This window comes from Gouania willdenowi, chromosome 16 (assembly GCF_900634775.1).
Source record: "Gouania willdenowi chromosome 16, fGouWil2.1, whole genome shotgun sequence".
NCBI lineage: Eukaryota > Metazoa > Chordata > Actinopteri > Blenniiformes > Gobiesocidae > Gouania > Gouania willdenowi.
In genome coordinates, this window is record NC_041059.1 from 26727034 (window position 1) to 26741969 (window position 14936).

General features: G+C 38.5%; 1 protein-coding gene across 1 annotated transcript in view; it reads left to right on the forward strand.

Moving 5' to 3' along the window:
• LOC114477884 (R-spondin-2-like) overlaps window positions 1-14936 on the forward strand; it is a 127417-nt gene that overhangs the window by 88221 nt on the left and 24260 nt on the right. The window contains exons 3-4 of the mRNA XM_028470553.1: window positions 9258-9401; window positions 9634-9822. Coding sequence (XP_028326354.1) covers window positions 9258-9401; window positions 9634-9822 — 333 coding nt within the window. The remainder of the gene's footprint in view (window positions 1-9257; window positions 9402-9633; window positions 9823-14936) is intronic.

Genomic DNA, 14936 nt, shown 5'->3' on the forward strand with positions numbered 1-14936 from the left:
GGCGTTTTGCAACCAACTTGAATAGGTGCATATCGCTACCTACTCTTCTGGAGTGTGCCATTTCCTTCAGGTTAAAAATAATAACAATACGTACCAGTAGTGTCACTTAGCGCAACCGCCATTAGTACGCTAAAAAATCTTGGAGTAGTTATCAATATTGCAAGGCCTCAACATTTAAAAAGAAAAAAAGAAAAACACAGAACAAATCCCATCCCCCCCAAAAAAAAAAAAAAAAAAAAAATATGATTTTCCCCAGTCCTGTTACTTTTACAAAGTACAATAGAGCCTAAAAGCATTCTCTTGTTTCCTCCCTTCCCCCAAGAACCCCTTTTTGGCTCCATGGTCATTGTAGTTTATTAGGGCCATATAAAAAACACAAAAACGGAATCGCGGACAGAATCACAGAATCGACCAATGGAAACCAAATCCACTATTGAACGAGGAAATTGACAAAATCGGCAATCGAGAGGCAAAGGACTTTTTTTTTAATGGGGAAGTGTTTCTGGGGACCACTCATTAGATGCACCGCCCACCCCCCTCCCGTCCTGGCATCATCAAACACCATCTAAACCACCCGAAACTAAACTGCCAAAAAACTACGCAATTCATCAATGACTCCTAAATACAGAGCCACCAGTGCCCGCTTAACTTTGCTGTGCCTGTGAAGCTCCGCACGTTTTTCATCAAGCAGCTGCATCGCTCCGTGAAAACAGCTTCACCTGCTCAGATGGTTTGAATGACATTTCATCAGTGCTACAGAAGGTCTGTGGAGAAAAGTTGGCCGTTGTTGTGGATGATACCACTGATGCCAGGGATTGTAGAGTCTGAAACATCATAGGTTCATGATAACTTGATAGCTTCTAATACTGTCAAATATTCTGACCCCTCATGGTGAAATAACTGATGCATCCTTGCGTCCATTTATTTTTGTCTTATCATTATGGTCTGCAACGATGTCATCAGGATCATTTAAATGAAGTTGATTAAAAAGTAATCAATAAACCTGCTCAGAGTCGGTAAACCATTGATCCCTGAGCGGAAATGTATGTGACATAAATGCTGTTCTTATACATCTTTATATGACGTATAAATTATTAAAAATCTGCAGTCAGAATAATCCATATCATTACAACTTATATCTACCTTTTAATTGTATCTTACTTTTACTCTTATTTTTGACATCATTTTTGTTTCATTATGGGGTTTTTATTCATTAGTATTTATTTTGTTTCCTCACAGGAGTTAAAAACTAATATTTTCTGAAAAAATGTATTAATATTTCTAAATAAACGGAATAAAAAAAAAAAAGTGGAAAACAGAATTTGTAAAAAAAAAAAAAAAAAAAATGAAACAGATTTTATAGAGCCCTAGTTACTATATTCTGTATCCTCATTCGTTGTTAGTTTGACTTTAACTAATCCTGATGTGTGTAGTATTATATAAGGCTTACCTGTAGACAAAGGCACAACGAACAAATGATTGTGTCTACCCCTGTGGTCAGAACATTGTATCTGTGTTATCTTAAACCCTTTTAACGTAAGCTCTGGAATCACAGAGCAGCTGCTTATGATCACTGCAGAGCTTTTATGTGCAATCTAATCTTAATCAACATTTCTTTCAAAATAAATATTGTGTGGAGTGCCTGGGTATAAGAAAACAAGCAAAAAGTTTATGCTTTACCGGCCTTCACTTTTAGTTTCTCTGAAAAGGCTCAGGACAATCAACAGACACAAAGGCAAAGAGTAGAGGGAAAGAAGTAAATTTAAGATGAAAAAAGTTCCAATAAAGTTCAAGCAAAGCCACAGAGTCTTGCATGGTTAGCTTCTATGTTTGCTTTATAAAGTGTCCATTCTTTGAAATGTTACACTCAAGACAGTGAAATTCTTCCATTATGAGTAAATATTCCTATAAAATAATCCCAATCCGTGGTCTGTAACGGGTATGATTGTGACCAGCCTAATTGACTTATCGTGTAGTTGAAAAAAACATTTAAACATACATTTAGAAACCAAGAAGCATGTTTCATACCAACCATACATTTTTCTTGTCATTGTTGGCCAACTGATATTATCAGTTTTATCAATGTTTCTGTTAGACTTGGAGAATAATTCTAGCATGATATATCATCTGTGCTGTTTACATCACACAAAAATGTAATATTCACCACAACCAAAACTGTATTCACAATGTCAGTGTAGGCCCTTAACACAATGGAGAACACTAACAGATTTCCTTTTTATAGTTTTACATCGAAGCCAGATTTGTGTTACATTGATATATGTACTGTAAGTACAATTAAATACATCTAAAAGCTTGCAAGGGTCTTTATTACCTATAATACTGGGATTAGGGTCTAGGATGTGGTGGATATGAAAGCAAATATTCAAACTTGTGTATGTTCACTTTTACTGGAATGACAACAGCAACTTATAATAATAATGACTTTTGCTGGAGGAATAAAGCTATAGTAGACGCTCCTAGCTCAGAGCTGTGGTACATCGTCTCTGTTTCACTGGCCGCAGTTTAGGTTAGCCTAATCTCGCTAGAGACATGCAATCTGAAATTTAAAAAAAAAAAAAAATACTTGCACACACTTCGCAACTATCATTTGTATTTGTTTTTAGCAGAGAAAAGGTTTTTTAGCTACAGCTAGCTTTGATGGAGTTGGCTAGTTGGCTGTAGCTATGTTCAGCTAACAGGCTAGGGGTGCTAGCGGAACATTAGGGGACAATTGGAAGAAATACTAACTTATTTAGATATTAACATTATTAACCTCCTTTTATATCTAATGGTTTAATGAGGAAAACTGCTGTATACAATGGCCACGGTCACAAGATGTTTTTTTAAAATTTGGAAGTAGTAATTCCGAATTAAATAATTCCAAATTAAAGTGTTCTGCTTTGTGTTTACATGGGAATAGTAATTCCGATTTTAGGTTAACATGGAAAACAGGTTTATTCGTCTTTATTTTATTCCGCTTTAGGTCTGGGGATGGGATGGCTTCTGATTGGACAGGGGGCAAACAAGACTTATCACGTCTATCGGGAAAAAAACACACAACAAACCTTTTCTTTTCACTACAAAATAGATGACCACATTATAAGAACTGTTCTGTTGTAGATTTGAAGCAGCAGCTTGACAATAACAAACTGTTTTGCTTTCTTCCGCGGAGCACGAGAAGGAGATAAAAGGGAGATAAAAGGCCGTACTTTGGCCAATCAGAGCCAGCGATTAGTGCAACGGCTGCTCTACCTCCACTATACAGGACGGTGAGTGAAAAATGAACTTTATAATGATTTGCGCGTCATAAGTGAAGCTGTGGTGCTTCATGCCCCGATGAAACCTGTTTTACGATGTCCGTTTGTGTAATAAGTCCATGTGTCCGTGTACATGTCTGCATGTTTATGCCTCCATTCATCCACTCTTTTCATTACATCCATGTCTTCTAAGGCTCTTATTAAATAAATAGTCTCAGCTCAAGTTTGGGCAGCCATCTTGGGTTATGTTGTCACACTGCGTCATTGCGACAAATCAAGCATGCGCAGAATGACCGGAATTAACTTAAAGCAGAATTAAGTGTTTACAAGATTGAGGAACTATTTAAATCAGAATTAAAATTTGAATAAACCAGCGCCTAATTTGGTTTTAAATTTAATTCGGAATTAAATTTTCATTTGGAATTGTGTTTACATGGTCAGTATAAAGACGATTTAACTATTGTTCTGAATTAAAGGGGAATTAAAGCTCCCATGTAGATGTGGCCATTGAAATGCGTACAACATTATCAACCTAATTCTATATCCAATGTTTCAGTGAGGAAAACTGAATACAATGACATTAGCGCAAGATGGGGATTTGGTTCGGTGTGTTTGTTTACCTTGACATAGATTAATTATGGTCTGATACCATAATTCATATATGATAGCTATTTTTCTAGTTCTAGTAATATCAGCAGTGTTAGGAGAGTTGTGCAATACAGAAAAACATAGTTCTAATGACTATACTATCTGTAGCCTGTAGCACTAGCTACACACCCTTCCTCAGTCCCATTGGATTCAGAATTTGGCCAAAATATATCCATACAGTTCTAGTTTAGAATTTCATTTTTCTCGTCTAGTCACAAAAACACTCTCATCTATATACTTCAGCTATTTATTTACTACGATAGATGTGTATACATTTGGCTCAATAATCACTAAATAGCAAACCCACTTCAGAAATAAGAGCTAAATTGTTAGCAACAAACACATGAAAATCATATCCATGTCTTTTTGTAGCATTATGTCTTCCTGCATTAACATATATAATGTTTCTGGGCCTCTGCTGAACTGAAAGTCCTTTCAACAGCTAATGGATTGGTAGATATGAGCCATAAAGCATATGTAGCAATTTCAGTGTTAGCCACAGGGTTTCTTATCAGCTGCCCAGAGGAGGCCCCACGCCAGTGTGTGTGGGTGTCAGCCCACCACCCTGTAGGGATGATTTGTTGCAATGGTCACACAGTGTGCTGCTTTATGTACAGCCCAATGTGAGAATGTGGTGCAGTCATGCTTTTGCCGAAGTCACATTTTAGAATACTTTGGTTTTTGAGATCCAGCACATTCTCAAGTCAAAGTGTATTCTACCATTTTGTATATTACACACAAGCTCCCTGGCGAGAAGAAATATAAGCTGAAAGGCGACTATCTGAGCTGTCGTCTGTAAAAGACAAAGTGCTGAGAGGGTCAGAATAAGAGCACGACTGCATTCAAGACTTCCTCCCTCCGGGTGTTTTACGGACCCCCCACTGCTAGAAATTCACACATACATTCTAACCACCAACCCAGTTGCCTCAGCCTAATAGAGCTGTTCTACAATCCCAGCTGTGCTTACTGCCAGCTAGCAAGCTCTTCGATCTACGTCTGTGATTGCCAGTATCCTGGATGTATGGTTTTAAACTCGCAGTCTATTCAGTGCCAACCTAATATGCCACAGGAGATTCCTCCGTCTGATGTAATTTTCTTTCCCCTACTTTATAGCTTGGCTTGACACAACCTGTTACTGAATCCCAACTGTTGCAGTGCTTTATCACATCAAATCATAGCTTATAGGAAAAGCCACTTGGCTGAATTTCTGTCAAAACCCTTTTTCCTTGCAGTGAATCCTCGAGATTCTTTAAAGTTGGGATTGAATAGGGGCCATATTTGGACCATGACCACATGCGCACCAAGTGTCGTTGGGTCCATTATCTGTAGTCAGTAGTACCATGAGCCACTTAAACCTTCTTTCCTTTCTCCCTCTTATTTTAAGCTTGTAGATGTTTCCTTCGCACAGTACCAGGGAAACTAAATTAAATATGGGCCTTTGAGAATTGTAACAAGATTCTTTAGGATTACATCTTGGTGATCTGCGTTTTCTGTAGTTGTTTTTAAATTCCTTTATCATTCCCTTCAGCAATTTCAGGAAAAGATATCTAAAACTTAGCTGTACCCTTTTTATGTAAACATCGAAGATGTTATATTTGTGAGAACCATGAGAAAATGAAACGCATATGTATGCTCCATGACAAATGTTGCCCAATCTAAATGCTAATAAGTTTTATCAAAATTTAAGGACAACCGTTTTAGTGCAGATAATAATTGCTTGACTCTATAATTAGAAGAACACAAAAAGAGTTTCGCACAGTGAAAGAACTAATAAATCTTACCTGGCTGATCTGTCTGTCAGTCTCTAAAATGCTGACAAAAAAACATCCATGCTTCTTCTACTTTTAATGCCAGCAGGATGAGTGCCAGTGTGGGGAAAAAAAACAGGTTTGAAAAGACTTAAAAAGAGTAACAAGTGAAGATGGCAGTCTTTTGTCATGATCTTTGTACCCGCAGCCCTATATGACATGACGGGCTGTCACGAGCAAACCGAGCCAATGGTTCAATGTCAGTGAAACTTGTAGTCGAATGCGAAAGTAACAGGATATTTTGCTTACAACTTGTAATTGAAGGACACAAATGTAGGCTAATTTTCCCCAATTGCATTATCATTTCTCCTCTCTTTTTTTTTGTAAAATCATTGCAAACCGATCGTTTCTTTACACAAAGATGATTTGTTTTATTAAAAAAAGGATTGATTTTGCATGACTTTGTCAGCCAATCAAAGCTAAGCACTTGACTGAAGCTGAAAAAATCATTCGATTTTAGGCCCACCAAACTATCACAATTAGATTATCGGATGTACTGTCTAAAACCTGCATTGTTCAAGTTGTTTTTTATGGAAGGAAGCTTAGCATTTTTCCATGTCACATTCATATTATAACCCATGGTCAGAGAGCCAGGCTGGGAGATAATGATGATAATACGGTTAAGTTCCTGGAACAATTCGTTCAATGGGATCTGATGACCTCATTATTTCTCATTAGTCTCCCTGGGGCACCAAGAGGAAGACTTTAAAGGTGGTCCGGAGGTTAATCCTGTGGGGAGAATGAACCCACTCCCCTGTATCTGTATTTGGTGATGACTTAGCTGGTTGTCCATACAGCAGCTCCTCCTGTGTCCCAGATAGCCTCTCTGGCTGGTATCTGGTGATGATCCTTCCTCTCCCACTGTTCCTCTGATGGCCTTTGACCCTATAGCTTTGCCTACCGACATTCTATAACTCCTGTGGAGTCGCCTTCCCATATCGTCTACCTCATCCATCTCATTAAATGACACCACGACTTGTCTTCTGTTTAGCAAACCCAATTACCTTGTTGTCCCTGAATTGGCTTACCACATCTGAAATTACCGCGGAGCGTCATTTTTTAATCAAAAACTTTCATCAAGTGCTACTGCAAGCATACAGTGCTGTACACATCTGTGTTAACTCATATTTACTGTCAATGAACCAGAATTGCTCAACAACTCTAGTGCTACAGAATACTGCCAGATGCTGTGGTTTGTCCTTTTGCTCCTTCATTTTTTTTTGTTTTTTTTGTTGTGCAACTAAATGTCTCTCAGGTGATGACAGGCCTGGGAAGTGTGCATTGTAAAAGATGACTTTATGTTTTCCTATTAGCTTTTTGATTTACTTCTCCAGTAGTTTTGTATGAAACCCTGGCTGTTTTTCACTTGAAACAATTGGACAAGATGTCTGGAAGCTCAAAATTATAACGAAATGCATGCAAACGCTTATTTTTATTAGATTTAGGAGACATGCGTATTACAAAAATGAGGTAGTGATAAATAACTGATGTAAAGACATGAAGAAAATGGTGAAGAGATGAACAACTTGACTATGAAGAATAAGGAGATTTGAAGTCATATTTCAAGTGTGTGTCTTTGTGTGTGTTTAGACTGGTTGGGAAAGCGTGAGACCAAAGTGAGTGGGCAGAGGCCATACTTTAGGGTTCAAAGTAAAACGAGGAGGGACCCCTTGTTTTGGAGGAATGTCGAGGAGGATGCATGATGGTTAGCTGGAGATGGTGTAATTATGGGGTGTACTTGTGAGAACCTAGCCTTCCAGAGACCCTGCAAGGGTCATAGATAGAAGGCAGCCGTCAGCCTGTGTTGCTCCTACATGTCAAACAAACAAAACACAGCAACAACGTTAACCTCAAGAAACGTACGCCTACACCTTAATGCCCACTTTGCTGTCACTCATGATTGCGAGGCGAGTTCAGAGGGAGACGTGACACACAACCTGGGACTGCAGCTGTAAATTAGAGATTATGGTTTTCTGACACTTGAGACCCATTGAGCAATACTACCTTCTTCAAAGGAGCAACATAAATTAAACAGTTCTTCGAAGTTCCTTCTAATCATGTGGCCCTTTACGTCGCCTCGTTGGTGTGGTTGTAATTTGCTACTGTCTGACATGCTATTTGCAAGGAGCTTGATGACACATTGCCGTGCCTGTCTTCATTTCAGGCCCTGTTCTGGGTATTGTGCAGTCCCTAGGTGTGGCATGGAAGGACATATGATTTGTAGTTGCTGGCGAGAGGATTTTATCTGGACAGGGCTTTGCAAAATCCCTGGTTTACAATCACTAGTCCTTGTTCACCATTCAATCCAATAATATCGTTAATGGAAAAACACACAGAATGAAGCAGAGCAGCGTAGCAAGATGCTATTTTAGGGACACTTGCTTAGTGTTGCAGTATGCTACTTAGTTGGAAACATTTTTTGCATCCATACTGTTGGATGCTGGCAGAGTTGTAAAGAGTACAGATACATACTACTCAAGTAGAAGTACTGTTACTTGATTTAAATTGTACACAAGTGCTAGTACGTCATACATAAAATACTCAAGTACAAGTTAAAAGTAGCTCAATTAAATAGTACTTAAAGTAAAAGTTACAAGTTACTTTCACCCGCCACATTTATTTTTGGTAATAAATCTTGCCACGGTTCCCTTGCATACAGTAAACATCTCATGTATAAACTTAAAAAGGAAGAGACCAAATCTTGCACAATTGTAACTGAATTTATTTTCCACAAAGGCATCTGTATAAAATAAAAGGTTTGTCAAAATATACAATTATTTAAAAAAATAAAAGAACACCAATAAATTTAATTCAAAATAAATAAAATTATCAGGCTCTAAGTATAGCTACATTTCTTAACTCTAAAACTGAGAAAATAACTGACATTCAATGCTGTTTTGGCGCGGGGTGCGTTACGTTTAATCTGGTTGGTCTGCTATGATTGATGCATTTGATTGTTGTCTGTTCATTTCATTTTTCATAGTTTCACAATTTCCGTTGATCATTTTAAAACCAAAAATAATAGTTTACTCAGTAACGTTTGAGTGTAGAAATGTAACGAATTACTTTACTTCTTTTAAATCGTACTTAAAGGTAGGGTAGGTGATTTTCTCCAGATACACTTTTTAAGTTAGGGCGGAGCCGTCGAAGAAGCTACATTCAAAATCATGCTAGCTTTGAAAAATGCCTACCCTGCCTTTAAGTGCAAGTAAAATTACTGATTTAGAAATACCCATAAAAGCAACTCAATTACAAAAAATACAGTCACTTTCACCTCTGGATGCTGGCTCATACTATTGAAGGAGGTCAGCTTAACCAAATTCTTCGTCAGCATTGTTGCGTATTTGTTAATTTCCTAATTTAAAGTAAAAATATGAAGATGAAAAAACATTGTCAAGTAGAATATTCAATGAGATTTTCTTTTTTTTTTTGCAAGACTGACCAAATAGTCCCTTCAATAACCCCTTTCCTCAAAGTCCTTCACCTTCAATCAACTCGAGACGAGAGGATTTTCTCAGATGAGTTTCTTTGCTCTTTCCTTTAGGGTGCAGAATAGAAAACTGTGAGTCCTGCTTCAGTAAAGACTTCTGCACCAAGTGCAAGTCAGGCTTTTACCTCCATAAAGGGCGCTGCTTTGACAAGTGCCCCGAAGGCTTTACCCCACTGGAAGACACCATGGAGTGTGGAGGTACGTAACTGAAAAAACACTTGGAGTGGGTGTTTAAATGATTTGTCTATTTTACACCATTCATTAAAATAATTGCTTCTCATTTGAGTTAAAAAAAAATAAGCAGGTTAACTGAGACCACACACAGAAAAGTTATAAAATCCCAGCTTGACTTCAGGTCTGTGACCTGTCCTGAAAAAGCACTTTGGATGTTTTTACATTGTGCCATCACCATACATGTGTTTCTCTGCAGAGGGCTGTGAGGTGGGTCAGTGGAGCGAATGGGGGGCCTGCACCAGGAGAAACAAAACTTGTGGTTATAAGTGGGGTCTGGAGACCAGGACGCGGCACATTGTGAAGAAACCACCCAAGGACACGATACCCTGTCCCACCATCGCAGAGTCCAGGATGTGCAAAATGGCCATGAGACACTGCAGGAGAGGTAAGGATGGTATACAAGCCATATGCTAACGTTTGTGACAAAAACCTTCTGTCAGTTGGCCTGAACTTCATCTACCTTCACGTCAAAGTTTACACTACTCTGTTGAATATTAAAGAAAACAGCCCACTTCTCCCGAAGGAGAACTCTGCCCCCCCTTCTCAGAGTTCCACCTGTCTCGTGTAACCTTTGTACCTCGCTGTCATGTTTTTTTTTTTACCGTCTGACATTCTGAGGTGCACTCTGGCGTTTCCTCGCATGAAATATCAGTATTTTTCCTTGGCACCCTTGTTCTGGCTAGCTCTGTTTCTGTTTCTGAGGTATATTTTCTTCCACCCTTTGGTCTTCTCAGTGGAATTCTTCAAAGTACAAACTGCAGGTTTCCTCAATGACTGTCTCTGTTTCCTCTCTGACAACTTGAGGGGTATTTGTGGTACACACAGCATTTATGTCAGGCCATTTATTGAGAAGTCAATTCTGGGAATTCTCTTTCCAAATGCTGCCAAAGGATTGTTTTTTTTCGGAGTTTCTCTTAGACAATCCAAACATGGTATTTAAAGGTGATGGCTCCAGTAATGTCACTTTCCAAATAAACATCTTAGGACTGCACTTTCACATTGCCCGTAAACCTTGGATTAAGATAGACCAAGTATAAATATTTAATTTACCAGGTAAGAAAGTAATAATAGTGGCAGTTATCGCTTACTGAATAAAAGATAAATCTATTCCAACCTTAAAGACATTTCTCCATTTTAGGCAGAAAGGCTAATGTCTTAAGGTAAAGTAAGTGGTAAAAGAGTAAATAAACTTTTAAGGCGGTAGCTGCTGTCTGTGTTGGAAAATGTGACTTCATGGTACATTTAGCTCCCTAAGCCTTGTTGAGTTGGTCAGAAAAAATGGTTCCCCCACCCCTTTGCACCTCTTAGTGACTGAGCTGTGCCTGCTTGACCTTTTTCCAAGAATGTTTATGACCTTCTTTAATTAAAATTGAACATTTTGACCATGGTTACGGAAGGCATTTTTCCCAAGCTTAAAGCCACTGGTGAAAATTTGTTGTTAGTGTCCAACAAAGCCTTTTTTCTCTCCAGCCCTTAAACAGATTTCCTGTCTACATCTTATATTGCTTTATGTTCCCTGGTGATGCAATGATTGTAAATCTCTCCATACCATCGCCTGTCCAGCACCTTTGCAGTAACGTGTATGTAAAACTGTCACAGCTTGTATGAATCCCAGGGCTCTTCATTGTTTTTAAGGGTTGCGGTGGCCCTGTTAAATAAAGGTAAATTTCTAACTTAGGCATATGTTGTTAATTCCTCACTGCCAGTAAAATATCCCCACTTGGCAGAAGTCAGTGAAATGCAACACTCCACAGTTCAAATAAATACTACGTTAAAATGTAAGCAGCTGAAGTTGAACTCAAGGAAAAACTCTTGGCGGATCCAGTCCTGTTATAGGAGAGTTTCACACAGTGGGATTGTAAAATAATCACTTCCCGCATGTGATGATAAAGAAAGATCTGATGGGCAGATAGGTTGTGACCTGAAAACCTGCGGAAGTACCATAATTTGAGAAAACAGTACGTAAATATGTGGTTTATTCCACAGCTTGACTTACTGAACACGAAACAGTGTTTGTGCTAAGCACAGGATTATTTACAGTGAACTTTAAGCATGTCATGGATTAGATAGAGACAGGAAATAGCAGCGCGCATCTATATTCTATTTATGGAAATGCTTATCTGATCGCCCTGGCTTGCATTTCTACATGTATAGTATTTAAATTACACGATGAGTCATCGTCAGCAATCTTCTTCTCCCTCTGTGGCTGCAAAGGTTTAATCCCTCGCTAAAACATGCACACTGGCAGAGAAAAGCGAAGCTCAGACAATGTCAAGAGGTGAGGCGTTTTCACGGCGAACATGACGAGTAGTGTAAACCGTGTCTGATGTGTTCCGTGCACGTTGCCAATCAGTGTAAACACTATATATCATTCGCGCTGCTGGGATTCATTTGCTATTCTCCACCGGTGTTTTGCCAGAACAGCTATGTCCTGATAACAAACTCTGTCCAGAAAATGGTCTGGGGGAGAAAAGACAGCTGTAGTTCAGCAGCAAAACCACAGTTAGCCTTCAATGGGCAAAGTCTTTTTAAGTAAACTCCAAAGTTAGACAAAAAAAAGGAACTGAAGGAGCCTCTTGGATGAGAAGGGACACATTTATAGGGCTTGTCTTAGGTTTCTCTGTATCACAATAATCTGGAAAGATAAAAAAAAACATTTGATGGAGAACAAATTAAGTATGAGTGACTGAACTTCTCTGATTTTGAAATCATTTGAAACAAATCTGAAGGTATGGCAGTGCGACATGGATAGTATCAAACCTAGGCTGGTTTGAAAATAGATTCACACACTGCGCTGCATTTGGGATTCATTGACCTTCACATCCTGCTTATTACATAATTAGCTGGGTTTCCATTACAGTTTTTCGTAAAATAAAAGCGATATGTCTAAATGTCGACAAAGTGTAATAGCGCATAATCTCCTCCCGCAAGACTTCGCTGCAGGAAGATAGATTCTCCAATCCTCCTTATAACACTATTTCTTTGTTGTTTCAGTCTGAAGTGGCAGTAATCATTTTTAAATATAATGCTAAGAATTGTCCCGGTCTCCTCTTCTGTTAACACGTACCGCGCCATGTTTTCTCAAAGAGAGGTGGTCATGTGACCAGGTACATCACGTTATGTGACCATGTACGTCACGCTCTGTGACATGTATTTGTAGAAAAAGTGTTTCCATAGCGCTTCTGCGACACATTTTAATATCAAAACATCAGAAATTCCTCCTCATAAAAATGCAAAAACTTTTTTGCAATATTTGAGTGTTTTTTCCAAAGTTCAGGTCTTTCCATTACCAGTTTTTATTGCGCATTTTCAAGGGTAATGGAGCTGCAGCTATTGTCTTTTGTGAGACGAGTGTCCAAAGGTGGGATCCTCTTGCCTCGCACTTGACTGCAACCAATGAGGTGAATGAGCTACGATGCTAACAAAATCAGCCCTGTAGTAAATGTGTGCACGCATTTGATCAACAAATCAAAATTATGTAGAAAAATGCTGGCTACACATCTGTAAGTACAAAGCTTTTCTTTCTTATGATCTAGCAAAAGCTAGGTACACACATAAAGAGAATTCTCCCCCTTCCTGACCAAGGATGGCCAATTCCAGATTATTTTATGCTTTATAAGATTATCCTGTGTCTGCGGTGTGTTAAGACTGAAAGGGGTCAGTGCTGTCATTCCTAAATATTAAATGTTTTTCGTTATTTACTACCAAAATTCCTCGTCTCATGACCTCGTGTTTTGTGACATGGAACTGAATGTATCCAATCGAAAAGCAAGCTGACAGAGAAACACGGAATGGTGCGTTCAAGGCAACTTGTAACTTGGCCTTTACGAGTTGAAAATCCTGATTTCCGAGTTTCATGGCAGAACGTAGAAATATCTCAAAAATGGCTAAAATATTTTATTTTTCCTCGACTTTCCTGAGTAGGAGCTCGTACTTCAGGTGACGCTCTACTTTTTCAAGTAAAAAGTTGGAAAATCCCGGATTCTGAGTTTTTTGGAAGGCAGCATTAGATTACATTGTTTGTTTGATCACGTGATATTTCTGGCTTGGAGGAAATTTCTGGCTTGTTTTGTTGAGATTATCAGAGCACACACTGTACAATCAAAACTGTTCTAGGCCTGATTATTCATCGTCATGTGGGGGGTTTGCAACAAATCTCTTCACATTTATAAAACCCTTTTGTGTGTACCTTGCTTAAGACTAAGACTCCCTCTCTGCTTTTCCTTGCTGACCTTCACTTACACTACCCTCAGCCCAGCACAGTTACCACCAACAAACACGTCATCATCTTTATATAGAACAATATAGTGCAGCTTCATCAATAGACTTTTTGTTTACATGTGGTTGCAGTAGAGCGATGGTAAATGAACCTAAAAACATGCTTCACTCTTAAATAAGAGTGTAGGATCTATTTTAAAACTACCGGTATTCGGCACTGGCAAATGACCAGATCTATGATGGAGGGATGCTTGCATACATACGTAATCACCACATTCATCACTGTGCCATGCTCTAGTGCAGTGGTTTCCAAATGTTTCACAGTCCCATACCCCTTCAGACAATTCACCTGAAGCCATGTGCCCCCTACTTCTGCAAACTAATAACATATAACAATGTAATGTCATAAACAATGTAGCCCTACAGTGAATATTGCCGATCCTGTTGAGGAATATATAATAACAATAATAATAACTATAATATTTGCATTTCCTTAAGAAAATACAAATGAGGATGCAGGTGCTGGCCCGCGTCACACTGCATTACCTTATCATTGGCATTAGCTAGCATTAGCATTAGTCTAGCAATAGCAGTAACCTAGCAATAGCATTAACCTAGCATCATCATTAACATTTGCATAGCAATAGCATTAACCTAGCATCATCATTAACATTAGCATAGCAATAACATTAACCTAGCATTTAGCATTAGCCTACATTAATATTGACCTAGTATTAGCTTTAACCTAGCATTATCATTAGCATAGCAATAGCATTAACCTAGCATAAGCATTAACCTAGCATTAGTTAGCAATAGCAATAACCTAAAAATAGCAATAACCTAGCATTAGCATTAACCTAGCATTAACATTAACTGCTCTATTTATGTTCTAGTTTCCAATGTTGTCAGTGTTGTACTTTTTTATTCACGTACCCCCATGACAATACGTACCCCTGGGGGTACCCGTACCCCACTTTGGGAACCTAAGCTCTAGTGTGACAGAGTTCTACTCACACTAGTCAAACAATCCAGACTTTTAGCGACAAATTCTGCTTTGGTGTCACACATTTTGTTGATGTTTTGGGGAAACTAAAGTACTCTTAATTACCTGCTTATTCACATTAAAATTTGTTTTTTGTCACCCATTTATTCCTACAGCTATTTAAGAAACAACGACCAATTTAATATACATGTTTTTAACCAAAACACAACACAGATTTAGCAGGACTTAAATCTGTGATCGTGGTGCCACAATAGTTTATGTTTTTAACCAATGTGCTT